Source organism: Oncorhynchus mykiss, chromosome 10, assembly GCF_057628025.1.
Source record: "Oncorhynchus mykiss isolate SJ-2025 chromosome 10, ASM5762802v1, whole genome shotgun sequence".
In the NCBI taxonomy this organism is placed as follows: Eukaryota; Metazoa; Chordata; class Actinopteri; order Salmoniformes; family Salmonidae; genus Oncorhynchus; species Oncorhynchus mykiss.
Window position 1 is genome coordinate 59,023,038 of NC_143031.1, and position 15,796 is coordinate 59,038,833.

At 40.8% G+C, this 15,796-nt stretch overlaps 1 protein-coding gene across 1 annotated transcript; it reads left to right on the top strand.

Moving 5' to 3' along the window:
* Window positions 1–1,401: 1,401 nt before the first annotated feature.
* Window positions 1,402–13,691, top strand: LOC110534348 (CD48 antigen). The gene is made up of 6 exons (XM_021619151.3): window positions 1,402–1,628; window positions 9,326–9,646; window positions 9,931–10,233; window positions 10,729–10,824; window positions 10,943–10,998; window positions 11,258–13,691. The coding sequence occupies exons 1-6, from the start codon at window positions 1,586–1,588 to the stop codon at window positions 11,387–11,389; spliced, it is 951 nt and encodes a 316-aa protein (XP_021474826.3). The 5' UTR covers window positions 1,402–1,585; the 3' UTR covers window positions 11,390–13,691.
* Window positions 13,692–15,796: the final 2,105 nt, after the last annotated feature.

Here is a 15,796-nt window from a genome sequence, read left to right on the forward strand (position 1 = left end):
TTTTCAACAGAGACCCTAATGACACACTGAGCGTAAATATATATATTGATTGCAATTGTTCCCGAATGAGTAAGCGTTCATGTGCAAAGGATTAGCATTTCAATTGTATAATTATAAACTGTGTGTTGTCTTATCTCAGTCGACCCCCACTTCCCTTTTGTCCACCAAGCCCCGATGCCGGTTTATCCCACTAGGGAAACTCCGTTATCATTTCCTTGTAACTATCAACTGTTTGTTTATGCATTTCTGTGAATTACTTAGTAAATCAATTATTTAAGACAATTGATGTATGGATGACTCATAGTGAAAAACTGGGTTCGTACAGATAGCCAACTATTTACAACATTTGGAATGAGACTAACGTGAGGTAAAGTAAATCATTATTTAATTAAGAAGACTAAATTATCAGATATGAAAATATCTGAAAGTTATATTGGGGAAATTATAACTTTGTAATCTGAATATTTCCCTTGGTGCCCCGACTTCCTAGTTAATTACAGTTACATGATTCATCAGTTTTCATCACGTAATAATAATTACAGAGAACCTTTGATAAAAACTAAGTCTTCAGTTAATGATAGTAAAGACACGACAATGCATGTGGATGATCTTGTTCCTGTAGTGTTTTTAAACACCCTGTTAGGTTGATTAATAACCTGAACCAGATTACAGGAACTGGTTACAGTGAGAAGCTTCCTCATGAGCGGGCATTTTGATGAAAACCAGTCAATATTCAGGTCCCCAAGGAAGTAGACCTTTCTGTTTACATCACATAGACTATCAAGTATTTCACATATACTGTATTATTTAGATACTGACTATTAGCACTTGGTGGCTTATAGCAACACTCCAAAAGAAAAGGCTTTAGATGTGACAAGTGAACCTGCAACCACAGCACTTCAATAACACTTGATATAAGATCTTCTCTAAGCATTAATGGGATATGGCTCTGAATATAGACCTGGCTCTCAAGAGAAGGTAGGTAATGTGCACACGGCTCACACAATTTGGTGGAAACTGAGCTGCAATCCTAACTTCCTGCCAAATGTATGACCATATTAGAGACACATACTGTATGTCCTTCAGATTAAACAGACCCACAGAGAATTCTAAACAAATCCGTAACCCGTATTTATGTTTGTACTTTAACTATGTTACAACATTGTATATAGCAATAATAATGACATTTTAAATGTCTCTATTCCTTCTGAACTTTTGTGAGTGTAATGTTTACTGTTTATTTGTATTGTTTATATAACTTTATTTATCTATTTAACTTGTGTTTGGAAATCTAAACATATGTTTCCCATGGCAATAACGTCCTTTGAATTTAAAATGACAAGAAGGGACACTCCCCACTTGCTCTAACATGTTTGCCTGATAGAGAGAGAGAGACAGCGCACACAATGTGTGAAAGAGAGAAAGAGGAATAGAGAGACGGGGCACCCAATGCACGTGAGAGAGAAATGGAGAGACGGGGCACCCAATGAGAGAGAGAGAGTGAGAGAGAGCGAGAATGTGTTGCAATTGGTGGGAGAACGTAGAGTGAATTATACTTCATCTGAGCACCCTATTGAAAAGAAAAATGATAAGATTCGTTCTCTGGATATTGCTCTTTCTCAAAAATGGTAAGTCTGCCTTGTCAAACTGAGAGTTAATTACAAAAGTAGGCTACTATCATGTTACACGACTCTTGTATAATTGATGTGAATATGCTATATTATTGAAAAAGTGTTGTGGCAGATGGTGCAGAAAAATGCTGTTATAATTACACAATCGCTTTTTGGTCATGTCCTTATTGTAAAAGAGAAAATGTGTTCTAGATGACTTACTGGTTAAATCCGGGATGCCAACTTTTGGGCTCCAGAGTGGTAAAGCAGTCTAAGGCACTGCATCTCAGTGCTTGAGGCGTCACTACAGACACCCTGGTTCAAATCCAGGCTGTATCACAACTGCCCGTGATTGGGAGTCCCATAGGGCGATGCACAATTAGCCGGGTTTGGCCGAAGTAGGCCATCACTGTAAATAATAATTTGTTCTTAACTGACTTGCCTAGTTAAATAAAGGTTAAATAATAAGAATGTAAAAAAGAAAGCTTGGAGTGAGATTTGCAATGTGAATTTCATTGCCCCCTGGCACAACCCCTAGATGATAATTGTAGTTTTTTTAAAGCTCATTTCCTGCAATTCTACGCGTTTTACATGACTTAGGCGTATGACCAGGGTAAAACAAAAAATAACAATAAACACAGGTCAGCTGTATTCAGGACTCCTTTAAACTCCAAATTTGACGCGTTTGTTACTTTGACATTTTTGTAGGGGGTGAAATGTAAAGTACATTTTTAATATTCATGGTTGATGCAGTGGGGAACCAAATCATAGATTGCAGTCTCCTTATCCATACACTGCTTTCAAGGTAAGTCCACAAACATTTTGAAATTTGGGTGGACTATCTCTTTAAAATAGGGCTGGAAGAAAATCTTGCTTGCAGGGTTGTCCTCCTCTGAAGTGCTGTGTGTTTGAAAATGTTCTTTTTATAACTAGGCAAGTCAGTTAATAATAACAAATTCTTATTTACAATGACGGCCTACCAAAAGGCAAAAGGTCTCCTGCGGGGATGGGGGCTGGGATTAAAAATGTACAAAATTAAATACAAACAGAACAAAACGCACATCACGACAAGAGAGACACCCCAACACTACATAAAGACAGATCTAAGAAACAAATCACATACAGTGCCTTGCGAAAGTATTCGGCCCCCTTGAACTTTGCGACCTTTTGCCACATTTCAGGCTTCAAACATAAAGATATAAAACTGTATTTTTTTGTGAAGAATCAACAACAAGTGGGACACAATCATGAAGTGGAACGACATTTATTGGATATTTCAAACTTTTTTAACAAATCAAAAACTGAAAAATTGGGCGTGCAAAATTATTCAGCCCCTTTACTTTCAGTGCAGCAAACTCTCTCCAGAAGTTCAGTGAGGATCTCTGAATGATCCAATGTTGACCTAAATGACTAATGATGATAAATACAATCCACCTGTGTGTAATCAAGTCTCCGTATAAATGCACCTGCACTGTGATAGTCTCAGAGGTCCGTTAAAAGCGCAGAGAGCATCATGAAGAACAAGGAACACACCAGGCAGGTCCGAGATACTGTTGTGAAGAAGTTTAAAGCCGGATTTGGATACAAAAAGATTTCCCAAGCTTTAAACATCCCAAGGAGCACTGTGCAAGCGATAATATTGAAATGGAAGGAGTATCAGACCACTGCAAATCTACCAAGACCTGGCCTAAACTTTCAGCTCATACAAGGAGAAGACTGATCAGAGATGCAGCCAAGAGGCCCATGATCACTCTGGATGAACTGCAGAGATCTACAGCTGAGGTGGGAGACTCTGTCCATAGGACAACAATCAGTCGTATATTGCACAAATCTGGCCTTTATGGAAGAGTGGCAAGAAGAAAGCCATTTCTTAAAGATATCCATAAAAAGTGTTGTTTAAAGTTTGCCACAAGCCACCTGGAAGACACACCAAACATATGGAAGAAGGTGCTCTGGTCAGATGAAACCAAAATTTAACTTTTTGGCAACAATGCAAAACGTTATGTTTGGCGTAAAAGCAACACAGCTGAACACACCATCCCCACTGTCAAACATGGTGGTGGCAGCATCATGGTTTGGGCCTGCTTTTCTTCAGCAGGGACAGGGAAGATGGTTAAAATTGATGGGAAGATGGATGGAGCCAAATACAGGACCATTCTGGAAGAAAACCTGATGGAGTCCTGAGACTCGGACGGGGATTTGTCTTCCAACAAGACAATGATCCAAAACATAAAGCAAAATCTACAATGGAATGGTTCAAAAATAAACATATCCAGGTGTTAGAATGGCCAAGTCAAAGTCCAGACCTGAATCCAATCGAGAATCTGTGGAAAGAACTGAAAACTGCTGTTCACAAATGCTCTCCATCCAACCTCACTGAGCTCGAGCTGTTTTGCAAGGAGGAATGGGAAACAAAATCAGTCTCTCGATGTGCAAAACTGATAGAGACATACCCCAAGCGACTTACAGCTGTAATAGCAGCAAAAGGTGGCGCTACAAAGTATTAACTTAAGGTGGCTGAATAATTTTGCACGCCCAATTTTTCAGTTTTGATTTGTTAAAAAAGTTTGAAATATCCAATAAATGTCGTTCCACTTCATGATTGTGTCCCACTTGTTGTTGATTCTTCACAAAAAATTACAGTTTTATATCTTTATGTTTGAAGCCTGAAATGTGGCAAAAGGTCGCAAAGTTCAAGGGGGCCGAATACTTTCGCAAGGCACTGTATCACTGTCAAGATACAGGATACGAACGTTCCATTCAAGCTAAAAACAATGGATATGTAGCATTTTGCAACAACAACAAAAAATGTATACACATCTATTGACAAAAAAAACCCATAACTAATAATTTCTTATGAAGAAAAATGGTGGATATAGTGTTTTGGAAGTAAACTCTTCAAATCTATCCCTGAGTAAAGTAGTCATAGTTCTTGTACCCAGTCAACATTCAAAATGTAAAGTTTCATCATGCGTGTTCAACTTACCCAGAACATCTAGCTTTACATCTGCAACGGTCCGATTATGACAGACACACTCATATGGGCCCTTGTCATTGTGCACAGCGGAGATGATTGTAAGAGAGAGGTCTTTGTTGATTTTCACCCTCTTCTTATTTGTACGACTTATTCAAAACTGTCCATGAATGGATAACATATCCTCATATAATTAATTTTCAAAGACACAAGTAGGCATATCAGATTTCAAATATATGACTACAGTGGCAAAATTGTGAAGAAGTGGAATAATCAAATAAGTGTGGGGAATAGTTAAACACAGTAATGAGCCGATATGTTTGCCCATTGTCAAGAATGAGAATTGTTCCACTGATCAGACTAAATAAAGTAAATAGCTAATTAAATCTCCTGAAGAATAGATGACATAAATCTGCCCCTGCACCCTAACCAATTATTTTTCTAGTTATTGTTCCCCCTGTAGAATACAATTTTCACTTTTGTTTGAAACAATCTGTTTGACAAAATTATTTTCATAGTTACAAATCAGGTCACCCTACCAAACGTCCCTGCTAAAACGTATTGTAGTGTAGGTCTGTCTGTCTGCTGCCTTTTCGTTGTCACAGCCTAAATGCCAATCACCAATTGTGGGGACTAATGCAAGAGTGGTTGAAATTGACTTTAGTACGTACTGTCTGTAGTGTCTTAGCTCTTATTACTAATGGATAAAATACGAAAGACTCTGAATACAATGAAGTGAACTGGAGCTTCACATTTACTAAACCTAGTTTGTACAAGAATAACATAGAGCAACACTGCACATGACTAAGGACGCATCACGATCTGAATCTCTATTGTCGTCATGTCATGCCACAGCACTGTGAACAGCCAAACATTGAAGCACATGATTAGTCTCGTTATCTAAGGGATCAAGGGGATTGGATGGAAAAAGAAACGCCCCTCAAGATTAGAGTGGAGCTGAATGGAGAGAGAACCATCTCTGCTGAGTTTCTAAAACTCTAAAAAAGAGTAGCATGGTACCACTGTTATATGTTGTCAACAAAATTAGGTGGTTGTTTCTCCAGTCCGTATTGCAGAATGCAGCATTTTGACAGCAAAATGACATCAGACCCCTCCTTTGGTGATTGTTGTTTAGGCTGTGACAACGAAAAGGCAGCAGGCAGACTTACCTACAGTGTAAGTTTTATTCTAGGGTGGGGACAATACATAGAAAAATAATTTGGTTCGAGTGTAGGGACAGATTTATTTTAATTTTTTATTTATTTCACCTTTATTTAACCAGGTAGGTTAGTTGAGAACAAGTTCTCATTTGCAACTGCGACCTGGCCAAGATAAAGCATAGCAGTGTGAACAGACAACACAGAGTTACACATGGAGTAAACAATTAACAAGTCAATAACCCAGTAGAAAAAAAGAGAGAGTCTATATACATTGTGTGCAAAAGGCATGAGGAGGTAGGCGAATAATTACAACTTTGCAGATTAACACTGGAGTGATAAATGATCAGATGGTCATGTACAGGTAGAGATATTGGTGTACAAAAGAGCAGAAAAGTAAATAAATATAAACAGTATGAGGATGGGGTAGGTAAAAATGGGTGGGCTATTTACCGATAGACTATGTACAGCTGCAGTGATCGGTTAGCTTCTCAGATAGCAGATGTTTGAAGTTGGTGAGGGAGATAAAAGTCTCCAACTTCAGCGATTTTTGCAATTCGTTCCAGTCACAGGCAGCAGAGAACTGGAACGAAAGGCGGCCAAATGAGGTGTTGGCTTTAGGGATGATCAGTGAGATACACCTGCTGGAGCGCGTGCTACGGATGGGTTTTGTGACCAGTGAACTGAGATAAGGTGGAGCTTTACCTAGCATGGACTTGTAGATGACCTGCAGCCAGTGGGTCTGGCGACGAATATGTAGCGAGGGCAAGCCGACTAGAGCATACAGGTCGCAGTGGTGGGTGGTATAAGGTGCTTTAGTAACAAAACGGATGGCACTGTGATAAACTGCATCCAGTTTGCCTAGTAGAGTATTGGAAGCTATTTTGTAGATGACATCGCGGAAGTCGAGGATCGGTAGAATAGTCAGTTTTACTAGGGTAAGTTTGGCGGCGTGAGTGAAGGAGGCTTTGTTGCGAAATAGAAAGCCGACTCTAGATTTGATTTTAGATTGGAGATGTTTGATATGAGTGTGGAAGGAGTTTACAGTCTAGCCAGACACCTAGGTACTTATAGATGTCCACATATTCTAGGTCGGAACCATCCAGGGTGGTGATGCTAGTCGGGCTTGCAGGTGCAGGCAGCGAACGGTTGAAAAGCATGCATTTGGCTTTACTGGCGTTTAAGAGCAGTTGGAGGCCACGGAAGGAGTGTTGTATGGCATTGAAGCTTATTTGGAGGTTAGATAGCACAGTGTCCAAGGACGGGCCGGAAGTATACAGAATGGTGTCGTCTGCGTAGAGGTGGATCAGGGAATCGCCCGCAGCAAGAGCAACATCGTTGATATATACAGAGAAAATAGTCGGCCCGAGAATTGAACCCTGTGGCACCCCCATAGAGACTGCGAGAGGACCGGACAGCATGCCCTCCGATTTGACACACTGAACTCTGTCTGCAAAGTAGTTGGTGAACCAGGCAAGGCGGTCATTAGAAAAACTGAGGCTACTGAGTCTGCCGATAAGAATATGGTGATTGACAGAGTCGAAAGCCTTGGCCAGGTATTTGGCCTTGGCCAAGACGGCTGCACAGTACTGTCTTTTATCGTTGGCGGTTATGATATCGTTTAGTACCTTGAGCGTGGCTGAGGTGCACCCGTGACCGGCTCGGAAACCAGATTGCACAGCGGAGAAGGTATGGTGGGATTCGAGATGGTCAGTGACCTGTTTGTTGACTTGGCTTTCGAAGACCTTAGATAGGCAGGGCAGGATGGATATAGGTCTGTAACAGTTTGGGTCCAGGGTGTCTCCCCTTTTGAAGAGGGGGATGACTGCGGCAGATTTTCAATCCTTGGGGATCTCAGACGATATGAAAGAGAGGTTGAACAGGCTGGTAATGGGGGTTGCGACAATGCCGGCGGATAGTTTCAGAAATAGAGGGTCCAGATTGTCAAGCCCAGCTGATTTGTACGGGTTCAGGTTTTGCAGCTCTTTCAGAACATCTGCTATCTGGATTTGGTTAAAGGAGAACCTGGAGAGGCTTGGGCGAGTAGCTGCGGGGGGGGCGGAGCTGTTGGCCGATGTTGGAGTAGCCAGGAGGAAGGCATGGCCAGCCGTTGAGAAATGCTTGTTGAAGTTTTCGATAATCATGGATTTATCGGTGGTGACCGTGTTACCTAGCCTCAGTGCAGTGGGCAGCTGGAAGGAGGTGCTCTTGTTCTCCATGGACTTTACAGTGTCCCAGAACCTTTTGGAGTTAGAGCTACAGGATGCAAATTTCTGCCTGAAGAAGCTGGCCTTTGCTTTCCTGATTGACTGAGTGTATTGGTTCCTGACTTCCCTGAACAGCTGCATATCGCGGGGACTATTCGATGCTATTGCAGTCCGCCACAGGATGTTTTTGTGCTGGTCGAGGGCAGTCAGTATGTATTCTTGTCTTTTGTAGATTTGATTATTTATTTACAATTCTCATTCTTAACGATTGGCAAACATGTTGTTTCATTACTGTGCTTGACTTGTCAGCAAGAACACTACTCTTATTCCCCACACGTATTTGATTATTCCACTTCTTCACAATTTTGACACTGTAGTCATATATTTGAAATCCGATATGCCTACTTGCGTCTTTGAAAATGACTTACATGAGGCTATGTATTTTTGCAGCCATTCATGGACAGTTTTGAATAATTCACATAGGCATAAGATATTAAATGCTCCAGGAATGAAAAATAATTTTCTAATGTTAGTATCATGCAGAGATAAACACATTATATGTTGTCTGTGTAGAGTAAGATGATGTCAAATCAAATCAAATGTATTTATATAGCCCTTTGTACATCAGCTGATATCTCAAAGTGCTGTACAGACCCCCAGCCTAAAACCCCAAACAGCAAGCAATGCAGGTGTAAGATCAAGGATCTTCAACTAGTAGGCATAAACCACCTGAATATTGATATTAATTTGATTTCTCTTGAAGGTTGGGTGAATCTGAGAAATACTGTTTTTTTTAACAAGAACATTTTCAAACACCCAGCACTTGGAAAAAAGACCAGGGGGGGGGGGCAACCCTCCTGGAGAGCAAGCAGGAAATCTCCCTGGAGGGGGAGGGGGGGACCCCCAGTCCCCCGTCTAGGGATTGCACCAGGGGGCAATGAAATTCACATAGCAGACCGCACTATAAGATTTTTTTCAAAAGTTGTCAGCCCTGTAAGAGGTGTGCCGTGAAAGCTAATGAAGAGTGTGAAATGAATGTGTGTCTCACAGCCAACGCTCGAGCGTTGGCAGCTCTGGGTTATATAAAGGTCAAAATAGTCACATTTAGTGTTCATGAGTTAGAAATGTGAACTAAAGTGTAGGCTACACCTAGTAGCCATAACTACAACTCAATGGATTATAAAATAATAATAATACATAGACAATACAAACAAAAAAGTAAGTAGGTCACTGCGTACCTTAAAAGTATAAATAAATTAATCCTAGTCTATCATGTGCTTGGCTTGGATCTGGGATCGCCTACAGGATTTAGTCCTGTTAATGCTTTGTATTTATGTAGCTACTGCCCTTAGCCAATGTTTTCTTTCTTCTTTTCAGATCTGATTGATGCTGTAAATGTGTCGGGAATAGAGGGAATGAAAGTAACTTTACCGACTGGACTTAATGACCTACCTAGTGGCACTATTATGGCATGGTCTTTCCTATTGAATCATTCAGATTCATTTGATAAACTAGCTATGCTAAATGCAGGTGTGATTACAACGGACTACAGTAGGAAGTTCAAAGACAGACTGAAGCTGGATACTCAGACTGGATCTCTCACCATCAGAAACCTCACCATCAGCGACTCTGGACTTTATACAATGTTTATCATCAATACACAGAGTTCATCTAAGATTACAAATCTAACTGTCTATGGTGCGTGTCTGGCTTCTTGTTTTACTTCCCTTTTTTCGATTCTCTCACTTAGTCTGTTACCCAGTTGTTTTCAATGAAGATCAAGAAAGACCTTTTTATTTAGTTACATGTTTTTCAACTAACATTTACCATGGCAGATCTGAGTCTACACATGTTTGCAAAAGAAGTAGCCCACTTCATGTATGTTCAGGTCTCATTTATGACATCTTAGTTTTCACTGTCAACACATCATTTTTTATCTCTGTTTGTCATTGAGTCACTGCTTAATCATTCTGCTATCCCAGCCTCAGTGTCTGCTCCTCACATCAGTCCCTCAGTGGACAGTCCATTTGAAAAAGTGAGCTGTTCCTTGGTGTGCACTGTGAAGAACGGGAGAGAGGTGATCTTGTCCTGGTACAGAGGAGGGGAGATACTCAACCAGACCAGCAGCCCTGATCTTCTCACCAATCTCTCTCTCCCTCTGGAGTTAAACAAAAGAAACATTGACACCTACAGATGTGAGGCTTCCAACCCTGCTGACTCAAAACGAACTCCACTCAACTTTCAAACGCTCTGCCCTCAATTGTCCTCACGTTCTGCCCTCAAAGGTATTGTTTTCCAATTTTGTGGATCAGTGAGAGCCAACACCCAGACAGTGTCTACTATTCATTTCCTCACTAACAGCTTATTTTGTAGGATAGTGAAGGGAGAAATATTTTTAACAGTAAAACCTGGAGGGTAGTTTTTGCAAAATCCCTCAACATGCGTATTGTCATAGTGTGATTATTTTAACTTATGTATTACAGGAAGCAGATTTCTGTATTTATTTTCCTATGAGCTGTGTAGCCTACCTTATAATACCTTTATCAATGTCATTCATCAGTATTGACAAAAGCACATGGCATGGGTTTGACCAGCTGAATATCATTTAGACGGGAAGAATATAGGCTTCAGGTGAATACAGGGCAAGACCACATACAACATACAGTTGATTAAAAAAATATGGTAGATGAGAAGAAGTTAATTAAAATGATATGACAGGCAATGCCAAATTAGTGACTGAACTGTTCCCTAACCCCCATCCTCCATTTTACTCCTGACAGAGTCTGGTCGCAATACTGTCCCAATCGCACTGGTCACATTGTTAGCAGTTGGGATAATAAGTGTTGGTACTTACTGGGCAATAAGAAAATGTGGAGGTAAGTACAATCTGTGTTACAGTTGACATCATACAGAGCACCCTGAAGGCAACAAACACAGAACATACACTGTAGGTAATCATGTAATATTATGCATTTTCCCTCTATTTCAATGCAGCCTGCAAGCAAAGAGAAGAAGCCCAACATTATGCTGATGTGAACTTTCAGAGATCGGTAAGGTCTATGTTTATGGATGTGTGCATGCACTGTGTATATACATGTGTGTGCATATTATGCTACTTTATATGCAACTTCTGTATCTGTGAACACACACACACGTTTAGGATGGAAATGGTCACCTGTTGTTGGCTTGTATAACATACCAGCCAATGTGAAAATACAGAATACACGAGAACAAGCACAGTTTGCAAATGGTTTGATCTTATTGATTTACAGGCTTCTGTTTCTATTTGTTTATGTGCTGGCTTTACAGGTTGGGTATACACTGGTATCTGGCACCGGAGGAGTCTGTTCACCAGAAGAGTCTGTTTTGTACGCTGATGTCAGAATCTTACCTTCTGTTCAGACGGGACTGGATTCAATCACTCCTCTCTCAAAGCTGTGACCTTGGCGTGGTTTAGAGGCTTGTGTGTCTCAATGACCCTGAGAGCTACGTCGGAGGGGGCTTCGGCCCCTGGTAGGTTTAGCCATTCCGGATTGGTCTCCGGTGAGAGGCCAGACCAACGACAGCATTGATCCTACATGTTTCACGTTGTCATGGTGCTATAGGTAGGCAACTATACCACTCTGACAATGTTACATGCTGTGTGTACAGTTGAAGTCGGAAGTTTACATACACTTACGTTGTAGTCATTAAAACTCGTTTTTCAAGCACTCCACAAATGTATTGTTAACAAACTGTAGTTTTGGCAAGTCGGTTTGGACATCTATTTTGTGCATGACATTAATCATTTTTCCAACAATTGTTAACAGACAGATTATTTCACTTATAATTATAATAAACTGTGGTGTAGTTATTATATTTACATGTGATCAGAAGCATAGCTGATAGGAATGTGTTTTACAGAATACAGGCCTACACAGAAGACTTCTGATCTTCTGTACATCACTGTTCTATCTGCAAGGTTCTTTGAAAAATCCCCTGATGTTAGTCTAACAACAAAACCCACAAATGGAGAGAGAGTGTGGGACTCTTATGGTTGCTCAATTGAGACTACAAATATACATGTATCAAAATGAACATGTCATCCAACGTGGATTCCATCAACCCCCTTCATCATCCCGATAGTATAGTCGGTGCGTATGTGTGTGCATGCATATGCATGTGTGCATCCGTGATTGCATGTTGTGTAGAAATGAGCTTCTTTCTCACCATAGCGTGTGGTTATCGCTTCTCTGCCTGTTCTCTTTGTAGTCAGTAGCCTATATGGGTCAGTCGCTCTCATTCTCACTTGCTTATAGGAGAGATGTGGTACCTTCCTCCAGCACTGTACAGCTTCTCTTACGCAAAATAGCTCAAGCAACAAACCATGCTTTCAATCCCCTTTAGATAAGAAAGGAGATATAACAGGTATAACAGATTGACCCTTGCCCCCCGACACATATACTATTACAGCATAACACCTGGAGGCTGAGACAGGAGGACTCGGGAGACATTGTGGCCCCGTTCGACGATAACCCTGGACAGGGCCAAGCAGGCAGGATTTAACCCCACCCACTTTGCCAAAGCACAGCCTCACACCACTAGAGGAATATATCTTCAAACCACCAACTTACTACCCTGAGACAAGGCCGAGTATAGCCTACGAAGATCTTCCCCACGGCACAAAGAGGAGGAGGAGGAAGATCAAGAAGAGGAGGCGGAACAAGCAAACTAGCCTGGATAAATCCAGTATGTTTGTGCTATCATATCAACTCCTTGTCTGTCCTTGTCATGCCAAACGCTGGCATGTTTGGCATGACAATGAGTGAAAAGGATTTGGCATGATAGCACAGACTGGATTTCTTCAGGCTACAAGCACACACCATAAAATGGGAACTAGAATTAACTAAGTTGTGTTAGCATTATGCCATAGGCTATGTAATATATGCAGATTTAACAAAATGCTGCAATTATCGTGCATTTAATTGAACTTGTCTGTCTGGGAAAATACTAAAGCCCCACTCCTTACTTTGAAAAACAACAAGACAGCAACTCTGCCACTTGGTTTGCTATAAAGCTGAGGAATAGGGCTGAAGAAACAAACCATAGAAAGTCCCACCAAGTTGACTGCTTTAAAATGGTGTATGTCTTCGATGTACAAAGGCACTGATCATACTCAAGTTTTGTGCAAAGTGCGCTCTCTATCCAACTCTAGGGAGTGAGGTTACTTAAAAACTGTGATGCAGCCTTTGCTTGAGTAGCTTTCTCAGGAGCGGTTAGTTGAGTTTGTATACAAGAAAAAGCAAGTGGTAAATTTCTTAACAATTTTGTTCAGGTCTCTTATCATGTGGACTTTAGACTTGATATGACTTTTTTTGTGTTTTTTAATTCTCAGTGTGCTGGGGACTGTACATACTAAAGTTGAGACAGAAGTGAAGACAGTAGGCTGGTTTCCATTGACCCAGGTTTATTCCACAAAAGCAATGTTGCAACAAAATAAATGCGACATATGTAATGGAAACAGAGGGTATAGAAGACATTTTTTGTAAAGATTGACAATATTTGTATCCATTCGACACGGGTTGGTTTTTCTTTTCTCAAACTTTCTTTATTGCGACAAATGAACTCAGGTGGGATGTGCAACTCAGGACCACAATAACCCACCGGCACAGAGCTAAAGCCTACAGTTGTAGCCATGAGGGCTGTGTACTGAATGTCAACTTACACTCTTCAGATGAAGTACAAATAAAGGAAAGTACATATATGGCTAGGGAGGGTGTGACTAACTGACAGAGACACACAGATGCTCACCTCCAGGAAAGGTTCTGCAAACACTCAGGAGTCATGTGTTACTTCGCATACTAACTGTGTCTGTGCTTGCAGTCTTTTTGGCGTCAGAGAAGTCCAGCTATTCTAGTAATCATTGTTAGAGAGTGTGTGTGTGTTTGTGTGTTACTTCTGCTTTTTCAACATTTAGAGAAGTGAATCAGACAGGTTAAAACAAATGCAACTGTCTGACCAAGCAGAGGAAGTGCCACTTTATTGGACCTGCATCCTGTGTCCAAACATGTCTGAGGTTTTTGGGCTAAAATGTCCTGGTACTGTAAAGTTCACAATGCCGTTGACCTAGTATTTATATTTTTTGCCAATCTTTATCAAGGCATCCAATCATTTCGGACCCCTCTGTACATATGTGACTGTCTCTGCTTGTGACCACAGACTCCTTTCCTTTCCCATCAGTCCGTCACATTGTGTGGTCAGCGCTTTTCTGTCACATGTTACTTGTGGTTTGACCCCACTGAGAAGCAGCCCCACACAGTCTTCTCTGCGTACAGGAGTCCAATCTGACACCTATGTGGTGAAATACCACTGCTATGAATACGTTACACTTCAGCGAACAAAATAATTCTCAATAATACAGGTCTACTCATCAGTTTTACAATGGTCGGATCCATTTAGGCCTGTAGGGGTCTTTAGATTTCTAAAAGATAAAGTGTAACACTGGAAAAAGTAGAGCTATTCTGCATGGGGGGGTAGGCCTGGGTGTGTATCTTTACAGTACTTTTATACAACAGTGCTTTCACATTTTCTAACTGAATGATGTATGCAAAACGGTAATTTGCATACCTAATTTGCTTAGAAAATGTGTTCTGCCTGTTCTTCAACACAAGGGAGCCTCCAGCATACATACTCCATGCACTTGATAATATAGTATGAATATGGTAAAAGCCTAATACAGTGGGGCAAAAAAGTATTTAGTCAGCCACCAATTGTGCAAGTTCTCCCACTTAAAAAGATGAGAGAGGCCTGTAATTTTCACCATATGTACACTTCAACTATGACAGACAAAATTAGAAAAAAAAATCCAGAAAATCACATTGTAGGATTTTTAATTAATGTATTTGCAAAGTCTAGGTCCAAGAGGCTTCTAAACAGCTTCTTCCCCTAAGCCATAAGACTCCTGAACATCTATTCAAATGGAGCTACACAGACTATTTTCAGTGCCTCCCCCCAGTGCCTGTCATCTATGCATAGTCACTTTAATAACTCTACCTACATGTTCATACTACCTCAAATGACCGTTTCCCCCTCACATTGACTCTGTATCAGTACCCCCCTGTATATTATTATTATTTTTTAAATATAATCTCGGTACTGTTATTTCACTGCTGCTCTTTAATTACTTCTTATTCTTCTCTGTACTTTTTAAACTGCATTGCTGGTTAGGAGATCTAAAGTAAGCATTTCACTGTTGTATTCTGTGCATGTGACAAAGACATACATTAATTTCCAAAGGAACACTGCATTTGCATTGCAGCATTGTGTTGCAGAGGCAGTTGCAGTCCATTCTTTGTGGTGCATAAGTTCGGATGTATCGAATGTATGCATCAAACTAGACGGTTGTCAGTGATCAGGCCTACCACTGTTGTGTCATCTGCAAACTTAATGTAGGTGTTGGAGTCGTGGGTGAACAGGGGTGAACTTTAGCTCAGTGCGAATGTTGCCTGTAGTCCATGGCTTCTGGTTGGGGTATGTACGTACAGTCACTGTGGGGACGACGTCCTTGATGCACTTATTGATAAAGCCAGTGACTTGTGATGTACTCATCAATGCCATCAGAGGAATCACCAGAATATGTTCTAGTCTGCTAGCAAAACAGTCCTGTAGTTTAGCATCTGCTTTATCTGACCACTTTTTTTTATAGAATCAGGAGGATAGAATTGTGGTCAGATTTACCAAATGGGGGGTGAGGGAGAGCTTTGTATGCATGTCTGTGTGTGGAGTAATGGTGATCTAGAATTTCCTTCCTCTGGTTGCGCATTTAACATGTTGATAGAAATTAGGTAAAACTGACTTAAGTTTCCCTGC